General features: G+C 47.1%; 1 protein-coding gene across 1 annotated transcript; it reads left to right on the forward strand.

Moving 5' to 3' along the window:
- Window positions 1-7587: 7587 nt before the first annotated feature.
- LOC142210113 (claudin-17-like) lies at window positions 7588-8304 on the forward strand. Its single transcript, XM_075279140.1, has one exon. It carries the CDS (start codon window positions 7588-7590, stop codon window positions 8302-8304), a length of 717 nt encoding a protein of 238 aa, XP_075135241.1.
- Window positions 8305-14852: the final 6548 nt, after the last annotated feature.

Below are 14852 nucleotides of genomic sequence, written 5' to 3' on the forward strand. Positions count from 1 at the left end.
AGTTGCAGTGAAGGTGTAGTATAATAACATGGCAATCTTCAGTTAACATTAGAGAATTGAGGTAAAGTCACCATGTAGCCCTAGCCGCAAAGGTAGGTGGCTATTAAAGAAATTGTAAGGAGGTATGGGGGCCAAAGCCGAACTCTTACACCAGGGCTTGTGAGCCTTTAGCTACTGTATGTGAGTGGACAACTGTGCTATTGATCAGTGTTTGGTAAGTGGAACTAATGGCAGTCATTGACTTGCTAATATTGCTATAACTATATAACTATATCGAATGGAAGATCATGCGGACTATTTTCTTTCTGTCTATTGTTTAAGCTTGGAAGATACCTGCTCGGCTGGAATTTCCTGTGTACATGTGCCTTACCATTCCCCACGAGCTAAGGAAAACCTGGACAACATGAGGCAGACAAAGCATGGAGTAGAAACCTGCATGAAAGTGCGGACTTCTACTTCCAAGAAAATGTTTTCTGTGTCTATTGCTGATGTGTGGAAGATGCCTACGGCTGACATATTTTCTTCTTTTACTGTAGACAAGTGGGACTCTGTTACAGTCTAGGAACCTACCATCACCCTTCCAAAAGTTAAGGAAGCATGGCAAGAGAGCAGCACCCTGTCTACCTGGATGGCTTCAGATTTCTTTGGGCGGATAGAACAAGTGACAGCGGTAAGAATATAGGAGGAGGGCTTGCGATGAAAGGTGGGATACTTTTCGGGACATTTTTGTGATTAAGGAACAACAGGGCTGATGCAAGATATCGAACTATCAGCTGAGCATGAGATCTCACTACCTACCAAAAGAACTACATGTTATCATGATAGCTGCATATGTCCCAAACCTCTGCAAAAAAAACTGTTTCTGCCTGTTATGTCTACATGCTGAGACCCCTCCTCGTGTCCTCCAACCGTGGTCGGGCTGTATTATGAACATCACTTCGCACAGAGAACTAAATGATCCTGAAGTTTGTCTTTTATTTATTTCTTTTTAGTTGCTATGACTTCTAGTATTTCTCTATCAGCCATGAGCTTGTATGTGTTTCTCTCTTGCTGTATACTACTATACTATCCATGATGCTGTATTACACTGAATTTCCCCATTGTGGAACTATTAAAGGATTATCTTATCAGTGATGGTCCCCGTCTGGGCAGCCTCACTAAAAGGGGTGGCAATGCTTCTATAAGCCCTTGTCCCTTGCATGATGCTTCAAATCTCTACTTTTTGGGCACATTCACACAATGCAATTGGATGCACTTATAACTGCATCAGAGAACTGTACTCAAATTTGAAGTAGGATTTTAGTGCAGTTTTTAATTTTACAGGCAAAATATATAAAATTAAGAAGCTACACCAAATCAGCAAGCAGTTTTTTCAGCTGTAATTTTGTCTGCACCCAACTTCACCGTGTGAATGATCCTTTAGAAACAGAAGTGTCTTGTATTATGGCTTCACTCTACTAAAGTGAATGGGACTGATCTGTTCAAGTGCAGATCTATACTGTACAGAATAATGTACACAAAAGCCTCTTTAAAAACTGTTTTGCAGAGTGCCAAGTGTTGGACTTGCAGTGATCTGATGCCCTATACTAAGGATTGGTCCAAGGGTCTCACTATAGGAGGTTCAGAGGGAGTAGACACTACTGAACCCTGAGGGGGCCCCAAAGATACCTTTGCCACATACCACCGTTCTAAATGGCACAAGTTTAGAAAGGGGCCATGTTACAGACTGTGCAGTGGGGCGCTGGAGCTTCAAAATACACCTCTCGATGGGTCAACCTTAAAGAGATTCCATCAGCCATTTTCCTGTTACCTCTTACACGAGCACCCCTTTGGCCACAGGAAAATGGCACACGGACATGCGCAGTCGGTGCTTTTGGCTGAAGATGCGGCCGATGACTAGAAGAAGACAGAGGCGTCGCCGGAGAGTTTTTTGGACAGCACAGGGGACGCCTCCTGTGCTGTTTGAACAAAAGAGAAACGCCCCCTGTGCTGTCTGAAAATTCATTTACATATGGAAGAAATAAGAAATTTCTTAGGTGCGGCAGCACGGAACAGAAAAAGAATGGTAAGAGAAGAATAGCCTTACTTAAGGCTATTCTGACGTGTATTTAGTTAAAAAAGGGATTATAATGATAGAATCTCTTTAAAGGACCACAAAACCCCTTATAAGCAAAGACCTGTGTTGGGCAAAATCTACGTTGGGCGGATGCACGCCCTGGTCTGGACGGAGGTGTAGGTAATGCTGGTCCGGGGGGTCCTTCTGATGTGTGCTATTATTCATTGTGGGAAAGTCTATACAGACTCATTATTTATTCACATAAATCACTTTACCTGCAATTTTGAATATACAGCTGTACTTATTCACTCTTTGAGTATGGATCCCTAGGGGTATTCACTAAATGTCCAGACACCTCCTCTGACTTGGTCTTGGGTTTGTTTGTGTTCCCCCTTTATCATTGTATTTTGTCATATGTTATACATTTGTTGGTTGATTTGCATTTTAATTTCATCAATAAAATTAGTAGTTTTATTATAGTTTGCGTGGTGTCCTCTATGTATTTCCCTGTCGTCCCTACCAGCGGCACAATGTGGGGTATTTCGTGCCCCTGTGTGCTGGTAGGACAGGCGGAATTTTAATTAGCCATGTATTAATTTCACATGGCTTGTTCCCTTTAAGAGGGCACAGATACCTCCCCCCTGTGCGTTTTTTTCTGTCCTGTGTAAAGGATCGGACAGGTGGGGAGGACTCTGTGTCCTCCTAAAGAGAAAGAGTAAGAAGAAGTTTCAGGTACTTACCTGCTCAGACCTGTTCAGGTGTCTTCAATGATGCACTCTGCCCCTTTGGACTTCTGTCGGTCCTGCAAAGAGAATAGGTAAGATTAAAGTTACCTATTTTGCCCACCTCCCTCACGCAATCCTACCTCCTGTTCCCCGGCATCCAGTCCTGCTGGGCTTCGGAGCCGCGCGCAGCCAGCCGGCGTGTTCGCGCGGCTCCATGAGGGGAACTTCCGGTTTTCGCGGAACCTTTCCTCTGTGTAGGAGGGTTCCGGCCGGTCGTTTAGAAGTGTAACACCGGCAACTTCCGGTTTTCGGCATTTGCCGCTCCGGGACCACGCGAACAGCAGCGTTGGACACTGGAGGTCCTCAGGAGATTAAGGTACGTGCCAATGTAGTTGGCTCAAGGGGGGAGCGTGACTTGAAGGGCTAGGAGTGTTATGAAGGGCAAAGGAACGGAGCTTTTGACTAAGGCCACGCCCCTTCCGGATATGGGGCTGTAAAAAAGGGGGCAGGTTGCATCCCTCATTGCCTGCTAGTCTAATCCCTAGCTGGTTTCTCCGCTGTGGCTTGTGGTTACCAGCCCTACAACAAGACTGCCTGGAGGCTTCCGTCGCAGAATATCTCTTAAAGGGGGCCCTGGAAAGGGTCCCTCCTCCCGAAGTGGGTCAAGGAGTTTATTCACCCGTGTTCTTGGTTCCAAAGTCCACAGGAGGGTGGCGGATGATTATAGATCTTCGGTTCCTCAACCTCTTCATAAAGAAAAAACCTTTCAGGATGGAGTCCATAGACTCAGTAACCAATTTCCTATTGCGCAACGAGGTCATGGTCACCCTGGACCTGAAGGATGCCTACTTACATATCCCCATCTTCCCGCCACACAGGAAATATCTACGTATAGCCGTTCTTATGGCTGGTCACAGAGAGCACCTACAGTTCACTGCTCTGCCATTCGGCATATCGTCAACTCCGTATGTATTCACCAAGATGGTCGCACCAGTTGCCGCCGCTCTCAGACTTCAAGGCCTCTTCGTGGTTCCCTACCTCGACGACTGGCTTATAAAAGCTCAGTCTACTTCAATTCTCCATCACCACCTCCAGATAGCCATCGCCTTCCTCCAGGAGTTAGGTTGGCTGATCAATTGGGAGACGTCAGAAATAGTGCCATCCACCCGGAAGAAATTCCTAGGGTTTGTTCTGGATTCCCAGAGCATGCAGATTTTCCTATCTCGTCCAAGGCGAGCAAAAATAGAAGCTTCGGTTCGGGGCCTCCTCAGGTCCCGATGGATCACCATTCGCACCGCCATGCGGGTCCTAGGCCTGATGTCTTCTTCAGCCAAGGCGGTCCCTTGGGCTTTATGGCACTTGCGTCCCCTTCAGATGGAAGTGTTGAGAGCCTGGAACGGATCTCCACGGGGACTGCACAGGAAGATCTGCCTTTCTCCCGGTACCCGTCTTTCCCTCAGATGGTGGAGACACCTGAAAGACGGAAGGTCCTCGGTTCAACCTCGTTGGACCCTGTTGACAACAGATGCGTCCCATTCGGGATGGGGAGCCCACCTGGACGGCAGGACTGTCCAGGGTCTGTGGAGGAATCCAGAGGTAGGAACCTCCAACCTGAAGGAGCTAAAAGCAGTGTATCTGGCGCTGAAGTACTTCGCCCCCTTTCTCGAAGGGAAGGCAGTCAAGGTCCGGTCAGACAATATGACGACGGTAATATACTTGAGCAAACAGGGCGGCACCAGGGTTCCAGCCCTACTGAGAGAGGCGAACTTGATCTTCACGTGGGCAGAGAAGAATCTGACCCACCTATCCGCTGTTCACATCAAGGGCTCCCTGAACATAGTAGCGGATCAGTTGAGTCGGGGTATCCCTGTATCAGGAGAATGGTCTCTCAATCAAGACATATTCCATCAGATTGTCCAAACATGGGGCCTTCCGGATGTCGACCTCATGGCAACCCGACTCAACGCCAAGGTGGAAACCTTCTGCTCTCTGTACCAGGAGGACAATGCCTTGGCAGTGGATGCCCTGTCCATCCCATGGAGGTTCAGGCTGATATACATTTTCCCTCCAGTTTCCATCATACCCAAGGTATTGATGAAAATCAGACAGGACCAAGTCTCGGGAATTGCCATAATCCCGTTCTGGCCGAAAAGGACTTGGTTTGCCCAGCTCATGTGGATGAGTCAAGGCAGGTATTGGAGGCTTCCCCCCCTCCCAGATCTGGTGACACAAGGAGAGCTGAGACACCACGATCTGAGGAGATTCAATCTGACAGCCTGGAGGTTGACCAGTCCCTATTAAGGAATAGAGGACTGTCTCAAGGCGTCCTAAGGACTTTAGCCAGCGCCAGAGCCACCTCGACCAATAAGAATTACCGTAGGATCGGTAATATTTTCCAGGCCTGGTGCACGGAACACGAAGTGGACTCCTCCGATCCCCCTGTGAGGGCGATCCTGGATTTCCTGCAGGACGGCCTAGACAGAGGGCTTGCAGCTTCTACCCTGAAGGTACATGTAGCCGCTTTGTCCGCCTATCTGGGGAGGCGGTTGTCTCAGGATCCTTTAGTGAGCACCTTTATCAAAGGGGCAACTAGGCTGAGACCAGCAGTTTCTGCTCCTGTCCACCAATGGGACCTCAGCAAGGTCCTAACGGCACTTTGTGTTGCTCCATTCGAACCTCTGGAGGAGGTGGATCTAAAGTGGCTGACCTATAAGGTATCTTTTCTCCTCGCTATCACCTCGGCAAAAAGAGTAGGGGAGCTTCAAGCACTCTCATCGGAAGCTCCTTACATTGCCTTCTTTGAAGACCGTGTTCAGTTGAGATTTCTGCCAGGATTCAGGCCGAAAGTTTCTTCTAGGGCGAATGTGAGTCAGCTCATTTGCTTGCCAACCTTTTTTCCCGTGCCCACTTCCCCTGAGGAGGAGAAGTGGCATACCCTAGATTTAGTCCGGAACCTGCAGATTTACCTTCAGCGCACACGCGCTTTCAGGAGATCTGAGAACTTGTTAATAAATTATGTAGGGGGCCATAAAGGCCGCAAGGCTTCTAAGGTCACCATCTCTCGCTGGGTGAAGGAAGCAATCAAGTTGGCGTTTGTGAGTCAGAACTTACCTCCGCCGACCGTCCTAAGGGCCCATTCGACGCGGGCAGTATCGACCTCTTGGGCAGAGGTCAAGGCTCTCACCTTGGACCAGATTTGTGCAGCAGCATCCTGGTCTTCAGAATTGACCTTTGTGAAGCACTACCGACTTGATCGGTATGGCTCAGAAGCTACTGCCTTCGGGCGTACTGTATTACATTCTGCTTGTGTTTAATCTCCCACCCTTATGGGGATTACTTGCTATTTCCCCACATTGTGCCGCTGGTAGGGACGACAGGGAACAAAGGATTATGTAGATAATCTTGTTTCCCTTAGTCCTAACAGCGGCACAAGGATTCCCCCCCTATTGTTGTTTATTTTGGAATGTATGTATTATTACTTGTTATTTACGCACAGGGGGGAGGTATCTGTGCCCTCTTAAAGGGAACAAGCCATGTGAAATTAATACATGGCTAATTAAAATTCCGCCTGTCCTACCAGCACACAGGGGCACGAAATACCCCACATTGTGCCGCTGTTAGGACTAAGGGAAACAAGATTATCTACATAATCCTTTGTTGTCAACTTAGTACTATTTCCAAGATTGTTCCCTTGTTGTCTACTGTCCAGTGAATTTCCTAACATACTGACTTAGATCTCGACAGCTCATGACAATCACCTTATGGGACCTTAATTACAACCATAATGAAGGAGCTGTCCACATTAAGACCTCCATGGATCCCATGTTGAGGACAAGGTGCATGAGGTGGTAGGCACCTTCTTATTAGATAAATGCAGCCTTTTGAGTTTTGTCCCTTTACTGTCAGGTTTATATGATGGATTTTCCCTCTTATCCCATGTATAACGTAGAACTCTCTATAGAGTTTTCAGGCCCCTGCCCTTACCCCAACAGGTCCTTTCTAAGTTTTATGCAGGTGCCTTCTCTGTGCACATCCCCGCATTATGACTCTAGGTTTGGAGCTGTGGATTAAAGCTGAGGAATGGACGTGAGGACTGGAGATGCAGACTATAGCTGTAGACTGGAGCTGTAGATTGGCTTCAAGGACTGGAACTAATAAGAGGACATGACAACTGGAGTTGAGGACTAGACCTGTGAACTAGAGCTGTAGATTGACTCCAAGGGCTGGAGCTAAAGATTTAGGCTGAGGACCGGAACTGGGAACTATACATAAGAATAGAGCTAAGAACTGGACTGGATGACAGAATCCAAAAAAATAGACCTTAGAACTGGACCTGAGGACCACTGATCTTTGAGACCATTTGTTGCAGTGGTTTCTAGAGGTTGCTTGGGAGGAGATTCACTACAATCATCAATTTCCATTACTTTATCTCTGCATCATATCAAATAAATTATTCATCAGGTTCTCGCCTAGTGTTGCCTAAAGGAAATTCCTGACAATTAGGAACTCTTGAAGAACTAAAAATAAAGAGGTAAATAATAGTGAAGATACCGAGGCCCGTGCACAGTTGAGCAACATCCTAAGTAAGTTTACTAAGTCCTGGCGGCTCCCTCTTGTGGCTTCTATTTCTTCTAATGTGTAAGATAATTGGTGTCCTAATTCTGTAGTGGAGTCATCCTCCTGTAATTCCACCCACTGTTTTCTTCACGTGACCTCATGAATAAATGTGCAGCCTTGGATGGGACCAGTTCAGTAGTTTGCAAGTAGACCGTACATATCCAAGGAAGATTTTCCTTTCTGTCAGCCATGATCTGCTGCCTTATCCATATTATTGGTCTCATCTTTGGGACCATTGGAATGATCCTCACTTGGATCGTCACCTTGATGCCTTACTGGAGGTTGGTTGTCTTAGCTGAGAACAACGGTTTGGTCATTGATGGTGGCCGTATTGATGGGGAGTGGATCAGTCGATGGGATGGCCTGTGGGTCACATGTCTGAAACAGCTCCGAATAGATTTGGAATGTAACAGCTACGGCGACATGGTGTCCCTCACCTCCGACCTGAAGGCTGGCAGGATGTTCATGAGCTTTGCCATCGCTTTGTCTGTCATCGCCTTCATATTCTCCATCATTGGATTCATTTTCACTCAATGCTGCCGATGCTGCAATGGCAAAGCAAGCGAACGCAACTGCCTCACCCTCACCGCTGGACTCCTGTATCTCCTCAGCACCATCCTTGTCCTCATCCCTGTTGTCTGGACCACAGCCAACATTGCTCGTCGAGCCTACGATGCTTCATTCACCTGGGGAGCAGTGCGCATCGAGATAGGATATGCTTTGATGCTTGCATATCCCGATATAGTCTTCCTCTTCCTCGGAGGGATAATACTGACCTTCCTCTGCTGCTGTTGCTCACTGAGCACTTGTTGCAAAACTGATACTTGTGTAAAACAGCCTGAGTGCAAGCAGAGCGAGGCTAAACAGGAGCGAGCAAGCTGTAGCCCACGCATGGAGTATCTGTGATGAGAACCTGAGACTAGAACTTCAGACCAGCTACTCAGGACAGACTAAGGGTCCGCATTTGTCATGTATACAGATATAACAGAAGGTATCGAAACTGAACCAGGTGACTACATTGGTTGGACAAAAATTTCACTGGATCCATTGGTGAATATTACAAGGTCTTTACTGGTGACCTCCAGATCCATCTTACTGATACAGACTGGACTCTGATGTGGCCGCAGCAGCCAAGAATGTTCTGTGCCCTAATGTACAATCTGTACCAACCCACCAAGGATTCCATCACTGAGGCCTAGAACATGTTTTTATCCATATAATAACTCCATTATTGTCTGATGATCTTCTGCACTGTTTGTCTACAATATTGCTGGGGCTGCTCTGTATGTGACTCTCATTGTCTAGGTGCACCTGAACCCACAGGTAGAGGAGCAGAATAGAGTGTAGACTTGTGCCATAAGCTCATATGATATTATCAATACTGACCTGTGACTTATCTATAACATTATAAGTTCTTATGGCGAAGTGTGAGGGTCGGACCTGTCAGTCCTGTCATTCCTGTTACCTCTTATGTAATCACCTTTGACTCAAGGAGCAACAGATGTAAATTCCAGCATCTTATCTTCATTACATTTCTTTTCAGTGTACCTGGATACCATCAGAAAGTAGGTCAGCCTCTTCCAGTGATCTATTATGGCTTAAGTTCCATCCTACTTTATACCTTGTGTTAATACCCAGCATAGCTCAGTACATTATTATGATATTATTATGTATGAGTATGATCCATATTTCCTATGTTTATGTGCCCAGGGCTCATATTGGTGCAGAAGTGTAATAGGAGGAGTAAATGTCTCTTCTGGTTCTCAGCAGTGGAGATTTGTGGCATAAAGTAGGAATCACGGGGATACAAAGGTTAATGTTCTTCCTGTCATTCATTTTATTGATGAACACTATAGTCAGTCTCGCCCCAGCCTGAAATGGCTGATAACAGGGAGCAACAGACCGTGCCCCTATCTGGAACCTTTCCTATGTGCCATGTTTGTCTCATGAATAGTGACTGTATGATGATTTATTTATTTCTGTAATTTATTATAATGTACTGGAATGTAATATTAATAAAGATGATGAGAGAAGTAGTCCAGTGGAGTTGTCTTCTTATGTTCATATATTTTCCAATATAAGGCTAAGGACCCACGGGCCGGAAACGCCGCGCTAAAGCGCTGCGGGAACAACCGCGGCATGAACGCATCATGGTTCTTCCCGCAGCCCTTTGAACAGAAAGTTCATGGAGTTTTCTTCCGCAGACCTTCTGTTACAATTATATCTACGGGAAAGCCGCTGGTGTTTCCGTAGATTTAATTGACATGCTGCGATTTTCAAAATCAGGATGGTTTTGGAAATCGCAGCGTGTCCGCACTGCGATTTTTTCTGCAAAGTGGGCATGGAATTCACATTAATCCCATCCATGTTGCAAGTACTGTAAAATGCTGCTATTTTTTGCTGCGATTTTTCCTGCCACAGCCTAAAGAAGTATTCTGGTGTTTAGGGAGGGTTCACACCTGCACCCGGTCTCCGCTTTCAGGTTTCCATCTTCTGCCCGAGAAACTAGACAGGAGACGGAAACCAGCAGTCACTTTTCAAACCCATTCATTTCCTCCCATTCTACAAAGACATACTGATAGGAAAAAAAAAAAAGTACATTGTGATCCCTATATGGGGCTCACAACCTACATAATAATAATAATAAAAAAAAAACTTCTCACACTCCAACCCCACTCCCCAGGGCTGTGCACAGCCGAGGGGGTTCCTGCAGCACTACCGGAGGGTGGTGGTGGTAGTGGTATCATTTCCCCCAGGGCACTCTTAGTTGGGAGAGGAGAACTCTCCTAGCTAAGCTGGTGTGGTGGTGTTCAGAAGGGCCCTTGATGGTGCTGCAGGGACGACTCAGGAGTCCAGTATTGCAAGGTAAACCAAAGAACTCTTTATCAACAGCATCAACAGTTTCATCAGCAGCTTGCAGATGGGTTACAGATACAGTTCAATTTCCAATGCCTTGGTCATAGGAGGATGGCCAGGGATAGCACAGACTCTGCAGACATACACTTCCACTACTCCTCATCTCGTACCACTCCCAGTGTAAGATGATAAGGGTTGTAGCCAGGGCTGCCGATAGGCCAGTACTACCGCTACTGGCGTCAGGGGCCCGGCCAAATTTAAAAATGGGGTTGAACACATATGCGGCTGAAGCGAGGAGCTGACACAGGTCAGCTCCCGCTTTGCCGCTGCAGCCTCTCTCGCTGACACATATGCGGCTGAGCCGAACCCGGCTCAGCCGCATATGTGTGAGCGAGAGAGGCGGCGAAGCGAGGAGCTGACACAGGTCAGCTCCTCGCTTCAACCGCATATGTGTCAGCGTCAGCGAGAGAGGCGGCAGCGGCGAAGCGAGGAGCTGACCTGTGTCAGCTCCTCGCTTCGCCGCGGTCCGGCTACCCGGCAGTGTAGACGCGATGTGATGACGTCACATCGTGTCTACAACTGTGCGCCAGTAAGAGAGAGAGGCGCGCAGAGAGCAGCGGGGGAACGAAGGAGAAGGTAAGTGTAATGTGGAACGTGAAACTGGGGGCAGATGAAGGAGAGGACGACATGACACTGGGGGCAGAGATGGAGGGACATGAATCTGGGGGCAGAGATGGAGGGGATATGAATCTGGGGGCAGAGATGGAGGGGACATGAATCTGGGGGCAGAGATGGAGGGGATATGAATCTGGGGGCAGAGATGGAGGGGACATGAAGCTGGGGGCAGAGATGGAGGGGACATTAATCTGGGGGCAGAGATGGAGGGGGACATTAATCTGGGGGCAGAGATGGGGGGACATGAATCTGGGGCAGAGATGTGGGGACATGAATCTGGGCAGAAATGGCGGGGACATGAATCTGGGGGCAGAGATGGAGGGGACATGAATCTGGGGGCAGATGAAGGGTGTATATGAAGCTGGGGGAGAGACGGAGGGGGGACATATAATTTATGGGTGACTGTAGGAGGATTATACTGTGTGCAGGCAAATGGAAAATTAATTAGTGGGTGGAGTCAACATAACAGTGGGTGGGGCTAAATTTCCTGCGGCGCCCAAAGCGCACCGCACATTTTGTCCCTCTTTTGGTTCTTCGAAAGTTGGGAGGTACAGGGGGCAATGGAAAGATGTTAGAGGGGGGGGGGATTGTTGGGACATCGGGTGTGCGGCACTGCGGAGAGGGAACTGGGGCAATAATATATAAGTTTTTAGCTGGAGAATAATAATGATGTAGGCTGCTATGCTACTAGCATAGCAGCCTGTTTGGGGGTGGGACTTTCCCTTTAAAGGAGTATTCACATTGCGTTTTTGGCCTCCCTTGCCGGGATATGTTGGTAACCAGTCACAATCAACTCCCCACTTATCCCTGCATAGAGAACTGCAGGCCCCCCTTTTTTTTTTTAATGGCCAGTTCTTCGTGCAGGGATAAGTTGACAGCTGATTCTGACTGGTTACCAACGTATCCCGGCAAGGGAGGCCAAAAACGCAATGTGAATAAGCCCTGAGGATTTATTAGGAGGGCTCTTATAAATGGTGTTGGCTCTCTATAGGCGCGGTCACACGTAGCAGATTTTACCTGCAAATAAAATCTGATTAAGCCTTGTAATGCTGCTAAATAAAGGAAAATGTAATACAGAATTGGTATGACGCAAAATAAGGTAGTTTTAAAATGGCGGGGGAGGGGGGGCCCAGACACTTAGGCTGTATGGGGCCCCAAAATTCCTGATGGCGGCCCTGGTTGTAGCAGGGAAAAGAGACCTGATAGGGACCTGGGTACCTGGAAATTAGGCCCAAAGAAGTTACTCCTGTCAGGGTCCTATGTTGCTCCTACTTGCACAGATAGCAGATGTCTCTCAGAGACGCACCAAATTATCTCCCTGTCTCAAGGTCTGTCTCCGGATGAACCTAGGACAAGAAGAAATCCTCCTAGGGGCTGAACTGGTGACCAATGGAATGCAGTCTGAGTTCTCCCTCTGCACAGAACAGCATGACTTGTGCAGGGTGGCTGCTCACCCTAGACTGCAGACCCTAGACTGAGCTTTGTAACTGCCACAGGAGACTAGAATCTCTTGACAACCCCGAGCAGTGGCCACTGACTGGCCAAGGCTGAACCAAGGCACAAATTTGAACTGCAAAAGGGGAAAAATATCAGAGAAGCAATATACAGATTAAATTTAACATAAAACACATAAGACAGGACACAACCTGCAGGTACAAAGGAAAAAGACACAAAAAATAGCTCTCTCTGGGATGCTGCACAGGTACCCCTGGTTCTGAGACCAAGAGACAAGGATTGGAGAACATGGCTACATGCCATATCAGTGCTGTATAAAGAGAGAAGATAAGTTTACAATTTACCACAGCACATAGCAGTAGTGTGGCCTGAATGGTATTTGTGGGCAGTCTATAACCATACCTCTCAACAGTTCCGGATTCACTGGGATTCCAGGTCGTGTCCCACGGTCCTGGTTGGTGGGAGGTATGTCCCAGATTCAACTCATCTGTGTCCAGAGAAGATGCAGATGAGTTGAATACAGTGGTGAAGCAGGGGCGGACAGCTCCCACCTCACTACTGTGTTCTCGGTGTACTCCGAACCCGAGAGCTGTAAGTGCGATGTGATGATATCACTCACATCTTGCCTGCAGCTTCTGTGAGAATAGACTGCAGACTGTGCAGCAGGGGAGCGAGGAGAGGTGAATATCAGTGTTTGTTATGATAAACCAGGGGGCCAGTTCACTGACCCTCAGACCATTGGAGGGCCGAAATATAGTTTAAAAAAACTATGAACAAATTCCAACCCACACAGTATTAAATGCTCCACAACAGCTCTCTCTCTTCACGCATTATTAAATGCTTCACAGTAGCCCCCTCCCCAAACAATATTAAATGCTTCACAGTAGCCCCCTCCCCACACAGTATTAAATGCTCCACAGTAGCCCCCTCCCCACACAGTATTAAATGCTCCACAGTAGCCCCCTCCCCACACTGTATTAAATGCTCCACAGTAGCCCCCTCCCCACACAGTATTAAATGCTCCACAGTAGCCCCCTCCCCACACAGTATTAAATGCTCCACAGTAGCCCCCCCCATAATATTAAATGCCCCACAGTAGCTCTTACCCCCTTCACACACACAGTATACACACACAATTACACTTTCCTGAAGTCCCATGAAGAGCCGTCAGGCGTCTTCCTCCATCAGACTGCGTCACGACTGTGCCTGGGCAGAGGTCACACTCTGCAGTCAGTGTAGGCCGCGGTCACGCATTTGCACCTACAGTTGGAAGAAGAGATCGCTCACTAACGGGGAATCCTGTTGTTTCAATGTCCTGCTATGATTCCTGTCTCCCATTGAAAACAATGGATGTCATATTCAGAGACAAAATCCACTCGCAAATCTGTGGTAGATTCCTCCTTGTGACCCCCTAGCCTAACTTCGACTTATAATGTTGAGCGCTGTTTTATTTTTTGTAATTAGAAGTCACAGTCACAACATCCCCAGGTTGCAGTGTGACTCCATTTGCTTCCATTAGTGAAGCTGTAGTATAGTAACATGGCAACCTTCGGGTAATATAAGAGGAATTGGGGCCAAAGTCCCATGAAGCGCTAACCATACAGGTAAGTGGCTATAAAAGAAATTGTAGGAGGTATGGGGGCCAAAGCCGAACTCTTACACCAGGGCTTGTGAGCCTTTAACTACTGTATGTGAATGGACAACTGTACTATTGATCAGTGGTTGGTAAGTGGAACTAATGGCAGTCTTGCTAATATTATTGGTCAATGTTATTATATGCAGTAAATCTACGTTAAAGTACCCTTTATATATTATCAGTGATGGTCCCCGTCTCAACAGCCCCACCAAAAGGAGTGGCAATGCTTCTGTAAGCCCTTGTCCTTTGCAGGATGCTTCAAATCTCTACTTTTCGGGCGCATTCACACAGTGCACTTGGGTGCACTTACAACTACATTGCAGAACTGCATGCAAATTGGATGTAGGTTTTTGTGCAGTTTTTCAATATTAAAGGTGAAATACGAAAAATTAAGTAGATACACTAAAACAGCAGCAAAACAGCAAGCCGTTTTTTGGCTGTAATTTTGACTGCACCCAACTTCGCAGTGTGAATGCTCCTTTAGAAGCAGATGTGTCCTGTATTACAGTTTTGCTCTACTAAAGTGAATGGGACTGAGCTGTGCAAGTGCAGATCTATACAGAACAGTGCACGTACTTGGTGTAACTCTCAGTATCTGCTCTTATCCTATATAATTTTGCACGCCCCACTTTTCAGTTTTTTATTTGTTAAGAAAGTTTAACATATCCAATAAATTTCGTTCCACTTTACAATTGTGTCTCACTTGTTGTTGATTCTTCCCCCCCCCACCCAAAAAAAAAAAAAAAAAATTATATCTTTATGTTTGAAGCCTGAAATGTGGCAAAAGGTTGAAAAGTTGAAGGGGGCCAAATACTTTCCCAAGGCACTGTAG

Source organism: Leptodactylus fuscus, chromosome 6 (genome assembly GCF_031893055.1).
Source record: "Leptodactylus fuscus isolate aLepFus1 chromosome 6, aLepFus1.hap2, whole genome shotgun sequence".
Classification (NCBI taxonomy): domain Eukaryota; kingdom Metazoa; phylum Chordata; class Amphibia; order Anura; family Leptodactylidae; genus Leptodactylus; species Leptodactylus fuscus.

Excerpts from the sequence above, each read along its gene's own strand:
- LOC142210113 (XM_075279140.1), top strand. The coding sequence starts at position 7,588 with ATGATCTGCTGCCTTATCCATATTATTGGTCTCATCTTTGGGACCATT.